At 35.8% G+C, this 15,603-nt stretch overlaps 1 protein-coding gene across 1 annotated transcript in view; it reads left to right on the top strand.

The window, feature by feature from the left end:
• NEBL (nebulette) overlaps positions 1 to 15,603 on the top strand; it is an 83,496-nt gene that overhangs the window by 48,053 nt on the left and 19,840 nt on the right. Inside the window, 8 exon segments of the mRNA XM_085538691.1 lie at positions 1,885 to 1,977; positions 6,112 to 6,204; positions 6,586 to 6,679; positions 7,596 to 7,687; positions 9,146 to 9,250; positions 10,378 to 10,549; positions 13,732 to 13,824; positions 14,824 to 14,952. Coding sequence (XP_085394817.1) covers positions 1,885 to 1,977; positions 6,112 to 6,204; positions 6,586 to 6,679; positions 7,596 to 7,687; positions 9,146 to 9,250; positions 10,378 to 10,549; positions 13,732 to 13,824; positions 14,824 to 14,952 — 871 coding nt within the window.

Genomic DNA, 15,603 nt, shown 5'->3' with positions numbered 1-15,603 from the left:
AAATAAGGAGGAGAGTTTCTCATAGGTCACTCTGAATGTAATGCCTCTGGTTTATTTCAATGGAAACTGCAACAGGTACAAAGAGCACAATAACACTATTTGAGTAACTTCTTAGCTACAAAACACTACTTTTCATCATAGTCACCACCATTAGCTATGTGTTTTGACCAGTGATGAGCAAGAGATGCCAAGCTTGGAAAAAGGTGCACCAATGGAGGTGATCCACTATTTCACATCTGCTCTGATGGCATAATTGCTAGGAAAACATTGCTTATACAGCCTGAAGAGTTGGAAGTCAGAAGGCACCGAATCTGGGCTATATAGTGGGTGTGGTTGGACAGTGCAGCAAAGATTGGCAGTGTACTCCACAGTCTTCAAGCTGGTGTGGGGTCTGACATTAACGAGTTGCAAGAGGAAGGTTGTCTTCCTCTCTGGTCCAACTCTGGAACTGAGGGCCTTCAGCTGAGATAACACCACGATGTTGCAGTCAGAGTTAATGGTTTGTCTAGGTTCCAGGAAATCTGGAAGGATCATCAATTTCCTATCCCAAAAGACAGTGCACATTGCTTTACCTTCTGAGGGCTATGTCTTGAATAATTCCTCTTCACTGAAGAATTCACATATTGCCACTCCCTGGACTGCTCTTTTAACACCAGCTCATGGTAGTGACACCACATCTCTTCACTGGTAATGAAGCAATCCAGGAAACCTTCAGCTTCATGTTAGTTCAGTAGGTCTTAAATAGGTCCTGAGAAACTTGCATATGCTTTGTTTTTGTTGCTGTCTGATCATTCATATAACCTACCTGGTGCAAACTTTGTGATATTCCAGTGTTGCCACCATCCTTTTCAATGCATTGAAAGCAGTATTCAACTCCATATGTGGTTCCATGGTCATAAACCAGCCATTTGTGTGGATGAGGTGATTTAGATGCTCATTTCATGGTGTAACAGCTGTGCATGGTTAACCAGTATTGTTGCCACTGCTGAAATGCACCACCCACCACCCACTGTGCTCACATCCACTCTTTGGAGTGTCAGTGGGTGCAGTTTGCTCCACATGAGGGAGTTCAATTCCATCCCTTTGCCTCACACACACTTCCATGTCAAGTGCTATTTTGTCTGACTGCCCCTCTGCTGCCATCTGTCATTCTGCAACACAGTGGAACCGAATACTGGTGGGAAGGTTTAACCTTGATTGCCATACCATCAGCATCCACCTCTGACATTGTGTGCCAGCATAATAAAATAGGAGACTTTACTTTCACAGCATCCCTTGTATAAACTGCCTGTGACTTTTCGGAACAGAGCTTATAGATATGGTTTATGGCCTTCTGTTTTGAATACAGAAGACAAAGATTGTGTGACTTGGATTGTAGCTCTGGCTCTCTGTGTTATTTAGTCATGAATATGTCATTTTCTAGTTTGTTAAATTAGAATTAATAATATCTATTAACATCAAAACATTTTAAAATCTGAAGATTAAACCCAAAATTAAAATCTTGCATGTACATGCATTTTCAATTATGCTGAAATCAGTGAGATTACTCAGGCATAAAGTTGCATTTTTAAATGTTCATTAACACTGATCTAAATTTTAATATTATTTCCAAAGTTAAAACTGTCATTGCAAATGCTTGCACATATTTGAAGTCAGTCTGAAGGATAATAATGGCTTGCCTGGTTTACAGTTGAAAACAAACAAAATGTTGTTATAGTTATTGATAATTGGTCTGATTATTAAAAAATTGAAGTATTTGCTTTCTTAGCAAGATTTGTCATCAGACCAATTTGAAACTTGGAAAGTTGCCCAGCCCTTTTATGAGAAATTGTACTTGCAATGCTAACATTCTAATAATTACTTTTTATTTTTTGGGAAATAAAGGTGTTTTACAAGAAGGTGGTAGGAGCTGGCACAGCTGTTAAAGAGACTCCAGAGATGGAAAGAGTAAAGAAAAATCAGCAGAATATTAGTTCGGTAAGTGTTGTTAACATTAATTACTCTTATGTGAGTAAATGGTGGTCAGATTCTTTTTTTTTTTCATTTTCTTTACTAAAAATTCTATGTCTTAGTGTCATGTATCTCATTCCAATCCTATTTCACTGGATTTCAGATGTAAAGCTCCATGCTAGCATAGTTCTAAGAATTTCAAACTGAGTGATTGTTAAATATAGGAAGAAAGACATTTGAGGATAGAGTTTTGTCTTTCAAGAGTGAGAAACACAAACTGCATTTACTGATATGCCAGACTGAGCTGCAGTCCTAAATCACATGACAAAAAGGAAAATCTTTAAAGTTGTTGTGGAGTCTGCTTGTATTACACAGGATTGGGTACAATTTGTACTTCAAAAAGAGAGAAATGGATGCTCATCTCAAGCCTTGTGAGAAGGTTAAGGATTTATGCCTCTATGTGTGCTGATAAATTGATATTTTAAACTTAATTTCTAGTTACATATATTTTGAGAGTAGTCTCCCCCCTCCATTACTACCCCCACCCCCGGCCAGCCCCCCCCCCCCCCGCCCCACAGACAGAGGCTTACTGGGAGAAATTGTACTCACATTTTTTACTGGATACAGTTCAGAGTGAAATAGAAGAGCACTCTGAGCACTCTTGTGTGCATAGTGCATAAGGCTCAAGTGCTGAAGCTAAGACGGCTTTTGCTATTTCAGAAAGTCAGAACAGTGGTGATGAAAGGTAGATCAGTATGCTGGTAACTGCACTTGAACAAAAGTGTATCGGGAGAAATACAAAATGTGGTTGTGGCTTCAGTGGTAGTAGTTTAGTAGGATGCCTATTGCTGAGCTAGCCTATGCAAAACACTAATATTTTACAAATGTATTTTATTGCATGTAGTATACTTATGATTATTTAGGTTTTGTACAATAATCATTAAAATGAAAGAATGTCAAATTTAAAGGTAGCACAAAATAAATTTTTAAACTATTTATCATTTAAAGGGAAATTGTATGATGTAATTTACAAGAGCCCCAAAAGAAAGACAAATTGCACCAATTTTCAGTCTATTATATTTAAACATATTGCACATATCTTTGAATTTATTGAGGACTTAGGACAGCTTTAAAACTGCTGTTCTGGATGAACTTAGTGGAATTTGATGCTCATTGGCAGTGTAAAAACCCCAATAAAATAAGAAATTCTGACCAAAACAGCAGTCATCATGTAATACGCATTAGAAAAAAAAAAAAAAGGTCAATTGCATCACATTCTGAAAGTGGTCAGATTCTTCCAGATTCCAGATTCTATTGGAGGCAGATCTCAGAACACTGTTTTCTTGTCCTGAAAAACAAGGTGGTGGCAGCCAATATGGTTGAGCTAATCTCACCTGTTGTGATGAGTGGGAAGGATGAGACAGCCTCATAAATAGTTGGTGGCTCACAAAACTTTAGAAGCAAACATCAGACTCATGGACTGGAACTCAGTCTGAACCAAGAATATACAAAAAGCTAAGAGGATTGTTTTTTAACTGATGTATGTTAGAGGACTGGCAAGGTGGACACAGAATGAGAAAGAAAGTTTTCTGGGGAGAAGACTGTAATCATGTTTTCGCTTGCGTGAAATTCATCAGGAAACTCTTGTGATACATCACTTAGCACCAAAAAGGCTGCTTAAGACTTAAGCTGTGGAGAATTTGAAGTATTTTAAGGAACAGTAGCATTGCCAGTTTTTAAGCTTACCTAATGCTCTCTATTAAAAGATTCTGTTTTCAATAGTTTTAATACTTCTGTCAGCCCTTAATTTCAGGACTGAAATTTTCCATTTCTGATCTGTGCTTCGAGCTGTTTTTGTTTTATTTATTCAGTAATTTTTTTATTAACTTAAGCCAAAGTGGCTTCCAGGAATAACTCCACAGAAAAACAAGTTGTATAATCTGTTTCAAAAAAAGGAAAATTGGCTTTAGAGAAGAGAGTTGAAAACCACCTAGCAAGTGGGAATTGCTACTGTGGATTTAGGTGGGAAAAAAAAGAGTGCAGGGATGATTAATTGAAAGTGTAGAAGAAGGTTGTGAACACAATGGAGAGGCCAATGGTAGGATGGATGGGCAGAGAGATGTGCTCCTGTGCATAGGTGTATCCTTCCAGAGGTGAAACAGAACCTGAGGTATTTTAGACTCATTACTTCCCTGCTGACAGCATTTATCTGTGATAAAAAAATTATTCAAATATTTTTCCATTAGTCAAAATATTATCTATTTCTTTAATGTTGGTGTCCACAGAGGGAACAAACTATGCTTGTTCTCACGGGTTTGTGCAGTCAATGTAAATGCTAAGGCCTACTGCTATAAACAACATGGGGCTTAGATGAAGGCACAAAAGGAATGTAAATACTTTTTTTAGTCATGAGAAATTGCCTCTGCATTCAGAGAGTATTGTTAAGGTCGCAAAGTCAGTACTCAAGAACATGAATACAAGTCCCTGTGTATAGGCCTAGTGATTAAATCCTTAACCATTTGATTTTGTACAATCCCACTGAGACAAACCTGCTTGGTTTCCTGAATAACACAGTGCAGTTCAATGGGAGTTTTCATTTTAATTCAGGTGCACTATTATCTTTAGTTTTTTAAATGATGTCGCCAGTGTAGCTGCTACAAGTCTTTGCTCTCTCTAGTAAAAATAGTACTTTTACGTGTCACAACTCTATTTCTCCTGCTTTCAGAGTATATGAGAGGAACTAATTTGTTCAAAAACTCACTTTAGTGAAGAGCAAGAGAGATTTCTTAAGGAAATCAGAAATTCTGTCTTCAGAGCAGGAACTTAAAACTGTTAAAAAAAAACATAACAAAACAGTCTTGATTCATTTGTAAGCTACTCATTGATTAAGGATCACTGATTATGTATAAGGGATGAAGCAGAACTCTCTTGAGAAAAATAGTTATTGTTGATCAAGAAGTTTATAGGGTGCATGAAAAATGTATAGTAGAACAAAGTGTATTAAAAGCTGAATATGGAACATATTTGTATAAGTGGCAGAACTAAGGATGCATTGGTGAAGTAACTTCTATTGTTTTCTGACTTTTGAATGCTTGATTTTGCAGCCTTAAAATTTATTAAAAATAATTTTTTTCATGCAACATAATTATAAAACTGCAAAAGTAGACTAATTATGCCTTTCTCTTGTTCTTAATGTTTCCTACTATTATGTATCTCAGCAGACACAATTTTGAATATTTTTGTGAATGTTGCTGTTGTATTTACCATTTTAAAGAAGAAAGCAATGTGCCATATTGAGTAGGATGACACAGACTCTGAATATTGTTTATGCTGCAGTGAAATAAAGGATTTGAAGCATAATGCACCAAATATTGGACAGATAGTAACAGACAGCAAGAAAAAGACATTGCACTTATTTGTCCAAGATGACTGTTGGATAGCATATGGGAAAACAGAAAATATGATGTCTTTCTTTTTAATACCACATACGGTTACCTCACAGTATTTTCTCATTAATTTGAGTTCCATTTTTGATACATGTGGTGTATAATTGAAGAAGTGCTTCTAGTTCTTTGTGTCTTTCAAGCTGTGGATTCTACCATATCCAAACATACTGCTCTACGGAAGAGATGCAACAAAAACCACTAAATACAGCATCTTCAAAGGCACATTCCATCCAAACATATGCATTCTTCATACTGTGCTTGTGCATGTTTTCAGAGAACTTCAACCAGACTTTGAAGCCATCCACCCTTGCAGAGTCACATCTGTGAAATATTTGGTTTCTGAAATGGTCTGGTAGATTCCCCAGTAGGATAATACAAGTCCAAGTCATTGTCAAAGTGATGCAAATCTCCAAGTAGTACATGCAGCATCTCAGTTACTGTGAAGATAGCTGCAATCTGATGTGATGTATATTCATACAGTTTTAGGATACCAGGCTTGTTTTATGTGCCTTATCTGTATCTTATCAAATAAGACCTATCTGAGACCCAACAGTCTGTCTCAGAAATGAAATATATATCTTCTTGTTCAGATCACTAGTGCTGGTAGGTCTGTTCTAGCTATGCAGTGCATGCAAAGGACAGATTACAAAAATTGTGTTTTATTATGTCTGTATCTTTTACAAGTTGCTAATATTTTGTAATATTTGTTGTGCAGATTAAATACAAAGAAGAAATTCAGCACGCAACTCCTATTTCTGATCTACCTGAACTAAGGAGAATCAAGGAAAACCAGAAGAATATAAGCAATGTGTGCCCTGTTTTCATTGTTTGCAGTCTTTGTTGTGTACTGGAGCCTCACTGAATATGTGTGTGATGTTTGTGCTGGTTTCTGTTTGTCCACAAAGACTAATTTAATCAATTAATGATTAAGATGTTAACTCCTTAGCCTTGTGCATTAACTAACATCGATGGAATTGAAACATTCCTATTGAAACATCAGTTGTTCACCTTTGAAACAGAGGAATTACAGTAGGGTGAGTACTAAGTATTGTGGTAGAAAGATGATGGTGTTTACGAAGGAATGATATTTTCCAGCCAAATGTAGAGTGCTCTGTAATGATTTCTAATGCACTGGTGTAGTTCTCTTACTTGGAAGTCTTTTTGTAATACCTTATGCTGTATTTACTAGGTTCACTATAAAGAGCAGCTCTGCAAAGCTACACCTGTGAGTGTCACTCCGGAGATTGAAAGAGTCAAGAGGAATCAAGAGAATGTCAGCATGGGAAGTTTCTCTCATTTATTCCTTTGCATAATTGCTGGGTGCACAGGATCAGTATGCAGTTTTGCCTCCAGAAACTGTACCTCTTCTTTAGTTAGGCACAGGCTCAGTAATAAAATCACTTGAAAACCCTCTTTTAGGAAGCAGTTTTGAAAAGCCACTGTTTTGTTCAGAAAATGGCATTCAAAACAGCACATTCTCAATTGAAGAAGCGGCTGCAGTTTTTTGGAAATATCGTAATGTCTTGGATACTTGCAGGAAATCTTAATAGATTTTTCTCTCATGTCTGGCAAGAGGTGGGTTCCTCATTAACTTTCCTATCAGAGTTTGCATAACGACTGAAAAAAACATAAGGAAGTTATACAGTTTGTAGGAGCATGTAGCATGGAGTATGCTGTTGCATTCTTGCAGAAGTTGTACCCTGTTGATGAGCCTTTCTCCTTAGTGAGACTTCCATCAGCGTCCATGTTTAGTGGGGCAGAATATACAGTGAATGTAAGTTAAAACATGATCATATCCTTATGGAATCTGTGTGTGGAGATATACACATTTACAGTGTTTGCTGCTGAAATTCAGGTTTTTCATTTGCTCTGTGTGAGTTTGTTATATTATTTGTGGTTTACTCCATTCCAAATGGAAGATATTTCTTTGTACTGCCAAAGACCAGTGTAATAAATGTTGAGATATAGTGTGCATTTGTGTGCATGTTCACATAAATGCACTAATAAGAAGACTTTACAGAAAGAATTCAAGGCTATGCTTCAAAAACCAAATTTTATAAGCTTTAATAAACTTCAAATGCTCTTCAGCTTTTCATTTGTTTCCTGGATGACCTTTTAAATCATGCATTTTAATATAATACCATTTTATGTTGCTTTAGCTGACATAGTATGTACCATTTTATCCTATTAAATAATAGGTTCACTACAGAGAGCAGCCTGGCAAAGCTACTGCTGTGAGCATCACTCCCGAGATAGAGAGAGTCAAGAAGAATCAAGACAATATCAGCTCGGCAAGTTGTTTGACTCTTTTTGTCATTTATATTTTCAGTCACTGGAGATATATAACATGGATATACTTTTGCATTTAGATTTGATACATCTAATAAATGTAACTGTGTCATCCATTGATTTTTTTTTTTTAATCCTTTGAATACATGGCTGCGCTTATAGGCAATGAAAATATAAAGACTTTTGGTTGTTACAAAAATGTAAGTGGTTGGTCATTCTTTCAAGAACCTTTGTCTCTTGTTACCAAGTTTCAGTTGCTAGATTTCAGGAGTAAATTAAAAACTTAACTTCCTTGCAGGGCTTTTTTTTTTTTTTTTTTTTGTGATTCAGAGCATGGAAGCATATAGTAATCCATTCCACTCTCCAGCATGCCGCCTATGTCAAAGTTGAGTAGTCCTAAATAGCTAAGATAGGGTAAGATAGTATATTTATCTGTATCTACATTTATCTTTATTTTGGTTTCTTTTTATCTTGGCTTTTATGATCATACTTTTGTGGGGAGCAGGGGCTGAGGGGTTGCTACAGTAGAGTAAGAAACTGCAGACAGTGGTAAAACCCCTACAGATGGTAAGTAGTAGCACTGTTGTTTATATTCTGATCCACCGAGCCAGAAGAAACCATAAGCCTTCACTAGGCAAAGAAAATGAACGACTTTTACTGTTTCACAGTTCTAAATGTGTGAATTTTTCTCTCTCTCTCTCTCTTTTTTTTTTCTTTTTTTTTTTTTTTTCCCCCCAGATAATTAACCATGGTTCTATACTTCTAGCACAACTATGTAAAATGCCAGAGAAGAAGCTCATTAAGAGAAATGTGACATTTTGTACTTAAAGCTACATAAAGCACAGATGTTCTCGTTGAACATTCTCACTGGAAACAATACACCACTTTCAGTCTAGACCCAGACGCTGCTTTTATGCAACCTAACTGGAGTAAGAAGGCTGCCAAAACAATATTTGGCTCATACCACTTGAATTCCATAGTGACCTAGGGGTTCTTAGGCTAATACTGATCTGGAGTAGACTGAGGATGGAATCTAGGTCTGCTTGGGTTGTCATCAGCCATACATGTATGCTTTGAAAGTGTCCAAGACAAGTCAGTGGTATTTTCTTATGTTGACCCTAACTCATAACCACTTAACAGCTGATAAAAGAGTTATTTCATTTATGGTGTTAAAAAAGTTAGGAGTTTCAGCTTTCAGGTAACTCTTTTTTTTTTTTTTTTTTTTAAGTGATGATTGATGGAATACATGTGCACTTTGGTCTTAGCAGGACAGTAACCCACCTGTATCCTCTTTTCAAAATTAGATCACTAAAAAATGAGTATGAAGAAGGAAGCCAGATGAATACTGGGCATTATGGTTTAATTATGGTTTAGAAAGAACGCCATTGCATAGTGTGGTTCTCCCCATCCCTTCTACTGTAAACAAAACCTTCATGTATGCTGTTGTTGCTGTTTTACAGGTGAAATACAGCAGTGATCAGAGGCAGATGAAAGGTAGACGTAGTGTGATTCTAGACACACCTGAGCTAAGGCATGTCAAAGAAACACAAAACAACATCTCAATGGTAGGGTCCTTCTTCCTATAACTAGAATATACTAAAGAGTGGCACTTGACTTCCACTGGATTTTGCCTTCCATTAATATAGGTAACTAATGAAGCTCTGCTCAAATATGGAAGGAATATTTTCTTCTTATGCCTGTTGAGGGATTGTTTGCTAACTGCATATGATTGTAACGAACATTTTCAAAATACTAATAAACGGTTTTCTAACAGATAAATGTCTGTTCTCTTTTTTTTTTCTTTCCTTTTTTCTTGCTTTAAAAGAAATCCACATTTGAGCATCACACAATTTGACTGGATTAGGTGACACACTGCACCTTGTGCCTGTGCATGTTCCTGGTTTCTGTGTGACTTTTGTTCCTGGAATGAGTTGTTTTGTGTGCATTTGCTTGTGTGAGAATGTTTGTCATTTTAAAATCTTTGATGATTAAAGATTAAAAAAAGTGTAAATATAACCAGGGATACCACCTTTGTAACTCTTACTAATACCGGTTTTGTTCCAATACTTTGTTATATAACACTTTCCACTCTAACGTCTTTGTTTTCCATTTCTTTAGATTTTAGTTTTTGTTTTTGGAAAGTGGATTCCTTAGAATAAGTGCAGTTTGTTCTGACAAATGTTTATGTTTTAAAGCCAATGAGCATATGATAAAACAAAAGAGCAGAAAACTACCTTTTTAAATTTTTTAACCCATGCGTATAATCCAAATTCTCAGTGAATGAAAGTACTTGAGTTCTTAAGAATTGTTACTGCTGGAACACTTTCACTGATGTAATTGCATCACCAGAGGGCTATCCTAACTTAGAGAAGAGGATGGACCAGATAATCTTCTGAGGGCTTCTCCTGTTCTTAATGGCTTTTGTGACTGCAAGATGATGCTTTTCTGCTTGAGTTAATGTCTTATTTGGTGACAGTGCAAAACTAATGCAAAAGTGATAAAAAAATATCAGGAAATCAGGTCAGGGAGGCAATCTGGATGGCCTGCCAAGTCTTTTGTATCTCCTGTGTATAACAATTCTGTTGTGGTGCAAAACACATGTAGTGCCTCATAAAGCAACAAGTATGCATAGAATAACTATTTGCTGTTAATTGCTGCTTTGGAAAAAATGTGATTCCTCTTGTTTTTCTAGGTTAAATACCATGAAGATTTCGAGAAGACAAAGGGCAGAGGCTTCACCCCAGTGGTGGATGATCCTATAACAGAGCGCGTGCGGAAAAACACCCAAGTTGTAAGTGATGCAGCATATAAAGGGGTGCACCCACATATAGTTGAGATGGATAGAAGACCTGGAATAATTGTTGGTAAGTTGTTAAATAATGTTGCTATCCAAAACACTGCAAGAAAGATGAAAGCATTTGCTTGTGTTCTTACAACAGAGAAAAATTGCTCACAAATTTCATTTTCCCTCTTTTCTCAACTTGTGTTAAACTGGTGGTTCAATGCCAGCTTCTGGGGAAGTGGTAATAGGATACATATTTTTTTTAATATGGTAACCCAATGTTGTCGCTTTGTTTCTGAATACTGATTCCTTCATTTTGCACAGAAGAGCAACAATGAAAGGCGTGTTTTTTTGAGTTTTAAATGTTGCAGACCAGATCAAATTTCCCCTTAGACCAGTAAGCTATTTCTCTGGAGCTGACACTAGTCCATGTACTACTTGTTTTAAAATTTCACACAGCTTTTTAAGTAGTACAAGATGTAACTCATGGAAAACTTGGTAGATCTCTATTGGGCCAGAAACCAGTATTCAGAACTGATGATCTAAAAGGTGATCTAATATAAGACCAGATGTTTGGGTGTAGGATGCAAACTATTTTTGTGTTAGGACACAGACTATTGCAATAGCAAATCTCAGCCACACTTTCTGGATTCAGGGCAACATCTTGTTCAAGTAAATCATTGTATGTATAGACCCAAGCTCCTGATTAAATACCTCACTTCCATAGCTAGATGTGGTGCAGACAAAGAGAAATGGAGAAGCTCCTGCAGGATTGCAGTTTAATGTGCAGTTCAGTGCATATTTAAAACCTTTAGCTGCATTGAATTTGTGCAGTAGCCCAAAGTGAGAATCATGAGTGCAATCCTGTATTCAGTAACTGAAGGCTTGCTAGCACAAACAGATTAGGATAATAAACATATCTGAGAGATTCTTGAGCTATTTCACTGAAATATTAGTAGTTTTTTAGTACTGTTTATCAACCTGGAATATTTTTGTATCTAAACAGACAGAAATTCTTAGCTCTTCATTCCTACTAAAACAGCAAAAATAGTGCCACTGCTTAAGGGAAATAAGCAGTGGCAAACCTAAGAGCGTAATATCCAGTGATATTTCAGTTAATGCTTTTTCAGAGTGACTGCAATTATAGTATCTTCTTTAAAAAACAGCAGTGTGCTCCCTGTTCGTGGAATGTCTTTGGCAGCTGGAAAAAAACTGCAGACTGCAAAAAAACCAACTCTGACTCTTGATTTTTTTTTTTATTTTTTTTTTTGTAGCTGATAAAAGTTCAACTAGTTAGAAAAAGTATCTCTGTTAGAATCCATCTGGTTAGTTTTTAAGTACAATCAGTGAAGCTGTAACAATCTTTTTCAAGTGTCTGATTGCTAAAATTAATACCTGTGCTCTAGAAAATAGGCACTAGTTTTAGCCACGTTAAAGCCATCTAAAGCCATCAAGATAAATTAATCCATCTGAACACTGGCTCTGTGACAAAAGAGACTTCATGATTCTCACATGAGTTTGAGGATATTTGAAATTGACATAAATTACCAGGATGTTAAAACTGTTAGGTGCTACAAATTGCCAAGATTCTGATTCTTTGTACGTTATTTCAGATTACAAAGACAGATAAAATCAATACAAAGCAGTGGCTGCTGCACTCACGCTGCAGTGAAGCCATACTTTTTAAGAGTTTTTACTTATCAAGGCATGATCAGACAGGAAGAGGTGGATACTCACCAGTTCTCCCACTCCTCTCACGTCTGTTGGTGTTTTATGTGGTTGTGTAATTTATCATCATTAGGACTACCTCATAGTTTATCAAAAGATTGTACATTGGCTTTTATCTTTCTTGTCAAGAGAGAGTTGTTGGTATTATACTTCACCTTATAGGAGTGAAAATAGATAATACATAATGTACATATGCTGAATCTATTTCAGGGCCATAGGATTTGTTTCATTAGCTCTGTTTATTCTTTCCACTGCCTCCAGGCTATTAATCATTTGAAACACGACGTATTCGCACAATCCTGTTTTGCCTACCAACCCATTATTTAGTTTTGTACCTCTCAAACAGGCAAAGGGACCAAGCTGGGAAGACAGTTATTTTTCCCAGTTCCATTGCATCTTAAAGACAGGTGTGCCCAAGAAACAAACCACTAGGTTGTGATCTGAAATAGTTATACTTTAAGTGATTACACTTTATATAAACATTCTCTTTTAAACTGCTTTTGAGAGTTTAAATTATTATTATATTTTTTGGTGTAGCAGTAGTGAATTGTATATTGTATAATTGCAGATTGCTGTGAGTAGATTGAGAAGTCACACTGGAGCTGATTATGCATTTGTTACAAGCTTCCTCTTGTACAACACTCTAATTATTTGTTAAAATTTATGAAAACCATGCTTGAACCTGTGTTCTATTTTATGCTGTGTTTATAACTACAGCTCAGACATGAAATTAGTTTTTTCTCATGGATTCTTTTTCTTTCAGTATCCTATTTAGACTTCAAGATATATTAATAATTTATTTGTGTGAATTAATGTTGAAGGTTACTGAACTGAATGCATTTCAGAAATGCTTTTGTGTATTGTGTTAATGGATCAACATTGAGTCCATGTCCCAGGAAATTTAGCTGTTTGAAAGACAAAGAGAATTGCTACTTAAGATCAGGAGTGGGCTTCATCTTACCCAAATGTAGATGTCTAACCATAGATTTCTGCAGCTGGATTTGTCAGTCTACTTCATTTTTTTATATTAGTGAGGTAAGGTAAATACTTCTGATCTTAAATGGCTTGATCAACTTTTAGAAGTTTATTTTGGATAAGATGAATATACCCTTTATTCTGCTTATTTAGCCAATTTGCAAAGTTGACCTTAGGCTCATACTTTAGTAATGGGTGGGTGAAGGATGCTAATGGTAGTCTTGAGAAATCATCTTGTAGCTCTGATAATTCTGCTTTTCCTGTGCAAAAGGGTGCTATTGTGTGATATTTAATGTGGTTCAACTTACTAAGACTTACAAAAATACTACATTCATATTTAGAAAAAGAAAAATAAAAATGGGGAAAAAAGTCTCTGAATAACGTCAGCTCTTAAAATAGATACAGCTAGTAGTTTAACCTGGAAATTAATTCCTTTCAGTCCTTTCAGGTAAACATCTAGATGTTGTAGTTCATCTTATGTGAATGTTAAAACTCATTGCTTCCATACTTTTACTTCCTTTGTTGTTTGTCTGTCCTTTCATTTCTGTGCTTTGGGGAAAGATCTTAAGGTTTGGCGCACAGATCCCGGCTCCATCTTCGACATTGATCCTTTGGAGGACAATATTCAGTCTAGGAGTCTGCATATGCTTTCTGGTATTGCTTACATCCTGACTTTTCACCACATCTGCTTTTTTTTTTTTTTTTTTTTTTTTTTTTTCCCCCAAAATTATTATTTATGAAAGAAAGCTGATAGAGGAAATTTTCATGTCAATATGCCAACCATCCATGTTATATGTATGCTTTGTTTTTACATATGTATGTATACATATATAGATGAGTGCTTTATGGAAGTATGTTCTAGGAATTTCAGACACAATCACACGTTCAGATAAGAAATAGTGAAGGAAATCTTGTCCTAAACAACAATTACTCGTACCTCTTAGGAACAGTCACTTAAAAAACATTGACCACCTTAGTCCTCATTATATGTAGGATTTTCAAATAGCTGGACATCACTACAATTTTAGAGATATAAAAAGTTAGCATATTTATAAGATTTATTTTTCTAAGCAAATTTTGCTTATGTAGCACAATATTATTTCTTATGCTATTGTTTTTATTTCCAATGATAATAATTTATCCTAGTTTATAATTTAAGGGCAGATGGAAAAGTATGGAAGTTAGTCTAATGGGTAAAAAATGCATTGACTCAACAGGTTCTTTCGTTTGATTTTTAGATGTATTTATTTTGAAAGCTTAGCTTTGCATGTTTATCTTCTTTGCTACTGGAAGTGGAACCCTAAGTATCAATTATATGTCCTGCAGCAGCAATCTACATGCACTTGTATGAATGCAGGAATTAAGGAACATCTCGATTTTCCACAGAAGTCTTTAAATGCTTCATATCTTATTTCATTTGTGTACCCAACCATTTCAGCTATTCTTTTAAAGCAGAGAACAAACTATCTGATTTTGAAGCAACTTTCTGAACAATAATGTTAAATATATAGACAAAATTTTGTACAATTCATTTTTGTCTAATTTAAACTCTATCAGTGTATGAATATCAATTGTTTGCAGTGGTTGTTGTTGCTATTATTGTGCTTTTCTGTAATCTATTTACTGTGATATTATTTCTTTATACCTTTGTAGAAAGAGCAAGCCGCTACAGTAAGCAGTACTTACATTCTACAAGTTTGGGAGATTATAAATCAGATGGTTCTGACACGAACCCTACCTTTTCTTACTGCAGTGAGATAACAAGGCCATCTGATGAAGGAGGTAGCCCTTATTCCCACCCTTTTTCACTAGTAACACTGTCATAATGTATTGAGACCTCACAGGCCTGTATTAACTCAATATCCTTGTATAATCACAAATCATTGAAAACTGTGTATTGCACTGATTATTTAAGGAAGAAAAGCAAAATCTCCAGTCCGCACAGTTTCTTGCATGCCATTTTGCTTTATTGTGTATTCTTTTTAACCATTTTGAGAAGTGTGTCAGTTCAAAATCTCTACTAATTCCCATTTACAGTGCTGAGGTGAAGGTGCATTGTGTTTTTGCAAAACTTGCATGAGTCAGATTATTTTTCTCTTCAAAGACAAAATATAACTGAAACCAATAATACTCTCAACCCAAAAAAATTAAATTTACCACTTGCTTTTTAGTGAGCAAATTAACGATATGAAAGCATTTTATTTACAGAACTACTTCTTGCCATATCAAGTTGTGAAAATTCTTGTGGCTCTCTGTTTCCATCCTAAGAGGAAAGTCTTGTGGCTTTCTCCTATGTGAAAGTTTTTTTAGAGACTTTTTTTAAAAGGTTTTTTATTTTAGAACACTTTGCATAGTTTTCTCAGTAGTTCCATCTCTGGAGCTGGAAGCAGGGGAAGTACTGGAGTGTTATGTGTGGGAGGATGTAAAATATGG

This window comes from Coturnix japonica, chromosome 2 (assembly GCF_054131305.1).
Source record: "Coturnix japonica strain WE chromosome 2, WE-NBRP24, whole genome shotgun sequence".
Lineage (NCBI taxonomy): Eukaryota > Metazoa > Chordata > Aves > Galliformes > Phasianidae > Coturnix > Coturnix japonica.
The sequence above is the reverse complement of the archived record's forward strand: the minus strand, read 5'-3'. Positions and strand labels throughout refer to the sequence as shown.